This window comes from Phragmites australis, chromosome 17 (assembly GCF_958298935.1).
Source record: "Phragmites australis chromosome 17, lpPhrAust1.1, whole genome shotgun sequence".
In the NCBI taxonomy this organism is placed as follows: Eukaryota; Viridiplantae; Streptophyta; class Magnoliopsida; order Poales; family Poaceae; genus Phragmites; species Phragmites australis.
The window spans coordinates 11,972,545-11,976,557 of NC_084937.1; the positions used below are offsets into that span (position 1 = coordinate 11,972,545).

A 4,013-nucleotide genomic window follows, 5' to 3' on the forward strand; every position below is an offset into this window, starting at 1 on the left:
AAATCATGACGAATCGCCATGCCTGTATGCGACAAGGTTAAAAGGTTATAGTGTGTTCGGAATGTTGGAATTTTACAAAATTTAATTCTTGAAAGAATTGAGGAAAAAACTCATGTTCCAAAAGGAACACGAATGACTGAAGTTTTGTATGCCATTACATATGAGCTATATGTGTTTTGACGTTGATATATATGAGCTTATGTTGTCACTGTTTGCACAAGGCAAAATGGTGCTTATGTCAGTATCATGTATTTTTTTTTCCACTAAACGGGCAATGCTCTATTTCACGGGCGACCGCCGGGAAGTTTATCACTTACTCGTTTTTGTCTCTTTCTGGGAGCAACTCGAGCTGCTCTCTTGCCCTTTGCATTTTGAGATGCAGTTCATTTCTACTGTCAATATCCACCTCAGAAAATAAAAAATAAAAAGGATTGAAATTCAAATATTTTCAGACAATTCTTTTGTACCATAATTCTCAGCTATCGGTGGTAATCGTTTTTCAGTAGGATCAATTTTGTGTCACCGATATGTGAATCCCTGCCCCTCTGCAAAAGAACTAGTAGCCATTTTAGGCTCACGTATGCAGCGTCCGCCAGTTGGAACCAATTCATGCAAACCTGCCAGAGTACAAATTTGCCGCTTCTCAGTGAACGAGGCGGCAAATCTAATACAACCGTTTTCACCCCATCTATTTAGCAGCCAAAGAAAAATCCTACCGTCAATAAGAAGCTGCAATTGCCCACGGGAGTTTCTTGAATTACACATCCTTAATACCTGCCAAACTGGCAACCGTTTCACGCCCATCTCCCTAGCAACCACCAGACAATCTGCAAGAAACTAAGTCCACTAGATACTCGATCGCGGTGGTTCGCGCATAGTAGGCACACAAAAACTAGAAATCAAACATAGGAGATGGGGTTTGGTGCAGAAGCTGTTTTTGAAGTCCCATGGATCGACTTGAGTTTGAATCCGGAGATGGGTCAGCGAACAATTCTTTAGAAGAATGTCCCTTCTGGAGGCTGCACTAGCTTGCGATTCTGCGGGGATGCCATCTCTTTCTTGAGCTGGGTTAGGATGTATTCCATTGTGTACTCGCGCTGCCAGTTTGCTAGCACATTAAACTTCCTTGGGTCAACCTACATGCACACAACAATGTCAATATATAGTAATCAGAAAGTATACTATATATCAAATCACGCGAACCTCATGTCAATATACTGCAAGGTATACTATATATAGCAACGAGAGAGAGAGAGAGAGAGAGAGAGAGAGAGAGAGAGTACCACTCCAGTCTCATGATTAGCGCATGACATGTTGATTCTTGAATGAAATCTAACAGATGGTGGCTTCTCAGGGTAGTCCTTGTCGCAGAACAACTTCAGCTGGTAGATGCGCCCCTCATGGACAGTCTGCCAAATTGAGGAAGATACAAGAGATTAAGCTAACCAACATACAAGTAATAACGGAACGAAGCAATACAAATGGAGCAAGGTGAAACTTTATCAAGCCAAGGCATTTGTTAGACCAGAGGGCCTCGACCAATATGTTGATTTCATCTTGTATAAGTGGATTTGCTGGCCGCACATAAAACAGAAGGGAGTTGAAAGGCTAGAATCCATTTGTTCACACATATATATCTCTAAGTTTTTCATGCATATATTGTTGCCATTGTCCTTGGTCTTTTTCACCAATAAACGCCCGGATTGACGGGCAGTAAGAAGGAACAGCATAGAATTATAGTTACCAACAGGGTTATAAAAACAGATCTGCAGTATTTCCTGGTCCCACCACTAGCCAGTTGCCAAACCAAACTTGATTGGAATTTCTACACTTTAAACTCCAAACAACGTATCTCATCGAGTACTTTTCTAATAATACAAACTGTCACTTCCAAAATTGTGGACCAAAACCTGTAACTAGTTTTCTGACTCTGGTTTCCAGAGAGGAAATGGGGGAAATATAAAAGTGCATGGATTAAGAGTAAAGAGACCACAATCTCACGTTATGTGGGCCAATAATAGTGCCAGTCCACGATCGCATGTAGATGTCATCTGCATCATCCATTCCATAGCTCACTGAACCATCTCCAATGCCCTTCTCCCCACGCTCAAGCTCTTCTAGCAACCTAAAGTTCCGAGGAACTGCAACCATTTTACATATTAGTCAGCTCCATAAGAAGTAATTCAATATATTTTCAATATCTATATAATGGGCAGTTTCATCGCCATTGAAAAAAGAGTTGGCTCTGCCATTGAACAAGCAATGATCTAACGCTGACCTAGAATTGACATTCCATTTAAGCAGAATGTAAACTTGTAGATGCAAACGTATCGCTGTTTCTTGGATTGAGGGGAAAAAAATGCACAACAGGCTCACTTGTCATTGTTATGTGAAGGGAACTGCACAATAGCACAGTTGCTGGTTTCTTGTGACACAAGAGTTGCCAACCAGGGCTTTGTACTAGGTCAAAACAAATGGAGAAACAAAAAACCATAGAACAATTACAATTACCAGCTTATGCTGTGGCAGATATATAGTATGTGGTACACATATACCACGATATTCTATTAGTATGTGGTACACATATACCACGATATTCTATTTTGTATTCTTTTATTAAAAAAGACTCAATAAGCGGATGACCGCTACAGCAAGCAAAGTAGAACCACTCAACAATTTGGGTCTAACATTCGATATCAATTCCCTAAAAATACAAACATTCAACACCAAGAGATTTATGATGAAGATCTTAGTGTCGTCTCTACCAAACAAAGATACACTTTTGTGGTCGTGCACTAGGGCATATGCAGCATAAGCCAAATACCTAAATCTTGTTCTAGATTGTGGCATTTAGGCAAGTAATGTAATTCCCCACTTAACCAAAACCAATGCAATGCATCACCATGGTGTACTTAAGAGTAACAAAGCATCAATCAGTGCAACACTCCCAGCGATGCATCGTATACACACCTTTCTTAGGCATCTCGAGCTATGTGTAAGATCTATCACCACGAGACAAATTATTGGTATATAATTACATCGATTCAGTGTATACCATCTGCTACTCCTTCTGCTTGCTAAAGGTTGTAAGCATCACTTCCTCCTAGCACATAATCAATTCTACCCCTCTCAAGAAACCACCACTATCTTGCTAAAACCAACATCAACCAATCCAGCACCCAGCCGCAGTTTTCTCAAGCTACCATCAATCCTATCGCGACATCAGTCCTATTCCCAAGATGGCATGCAAGCAAGTCACACATCGAGATGGCGTCTAATCACGCGCCTCGTAACGCAAATATCACTTCTTGATTAACGCGTTGTCGTCGCCTGATCACTCCAAACAAATTCTCCACGCCTACCCCGCAAGATGCATGGTCCGAGCAAGAAACGCATCGGCGTCAGATGAAGAACAACCAGATCAGACCGTCCCACGGTACAGGATCTGGCGGGACGGAATCGAGCGATTCTTGGCGATCCGCGGGGCTGAAAATCGCCGGGGAGAATACAGCGGGGAAAGAGAAGAGAGGGGTGAAGGTGGATGGATTGCTCACCGACGACGCCCGATCCGGCAGAACTTCCCGGAGTCATCGCCGACCGATCGAGGGGAGCGAGAGGGAGAGAGAGATGAGATTGGGTTTGGGTTTGGGATTTCTCTCGCCTTCGCGAAGGGAAAGCTTTGTGTACGCGGCTCAACGTGAAGCTTCTTGCTCCTTTTGGGAGTGGAATGGAATTATTTGAGGGCGGCTAACCGCCGTCTGATTGGGCATCAACCGCTCAGATGGAGGAGGCCGTGCAAAATTGCCAGTGGGTGAGATTCATGGAAATCTGTCTGTTGCTGCTATATCTGAATCATTGGCACCAAGTTTTTTCCATTACAGTGACATAACTTACATCATAAACGTACACCCCCAAGTGTGTCTTGTATGGTACGCTTACAAATGAGCCACTAAAAGTACCAAGGCGCATGTAAATCGCGGCCTAAAGTTAAGGATGTCCAATTACAAATTACA

At 42.7% G+C, this 4,013-nt stretch overlaps 1 protein-coding gene across 1 annotated transcript; it reads right to left on the reverse strand.

The window, feature by feature from the left end:
- Positions 1–691: 691 nt before the first annotated feature.
- On the reverse strand, positions 692–3,717 carry LOC133897707 (ubiquitin-conjugating enzyme E2 variant 1C-like). The gene is made up of 4 exons (XM_062338514.1): positions 3,555–3,717; positions 2,002–2,141; positions 1,284–1,409; positions 692–1,136 (listed from the first exon to the last, which is right to left on the reverse strand). The coding sequence occupies exons 1-4, from the start codon at positions 3,589–3,591 to the stop codon at positions 996–998; spliced, it is 444 nt and encodes a 147-aa protein (XP_062194498.1). The 5' UTR covers positions 3,592–3,717; the 3' UTR covers positions 692–995.
- Between the last annotated feature and the right edge of the window lie 296 nt (positions 3,718–4,013).

Coding starts and splice junctions, on each gene's coding strand:
- LOC133897707 (XM_062338514.1), bottom strand. CDS start 3,591: ATGACTCCGGGAAGTTCTGCCGGATCGGGCGTCGTCG. Junction 2,142..3,554: donor TGCCGGATCGGGCGTCGTCG/GTGAGCAATCCA, acceptor AAATGGTTGCAG/TTCCTCGGAACTTTAGGTTG. Junction 1,137..1,283: donor CTAATCATGAGACTGGAGTG/GTACTCTCTCTC, acceptor GTGTGCATGTAG/GTTGACCCAAGGAAGTTTAA.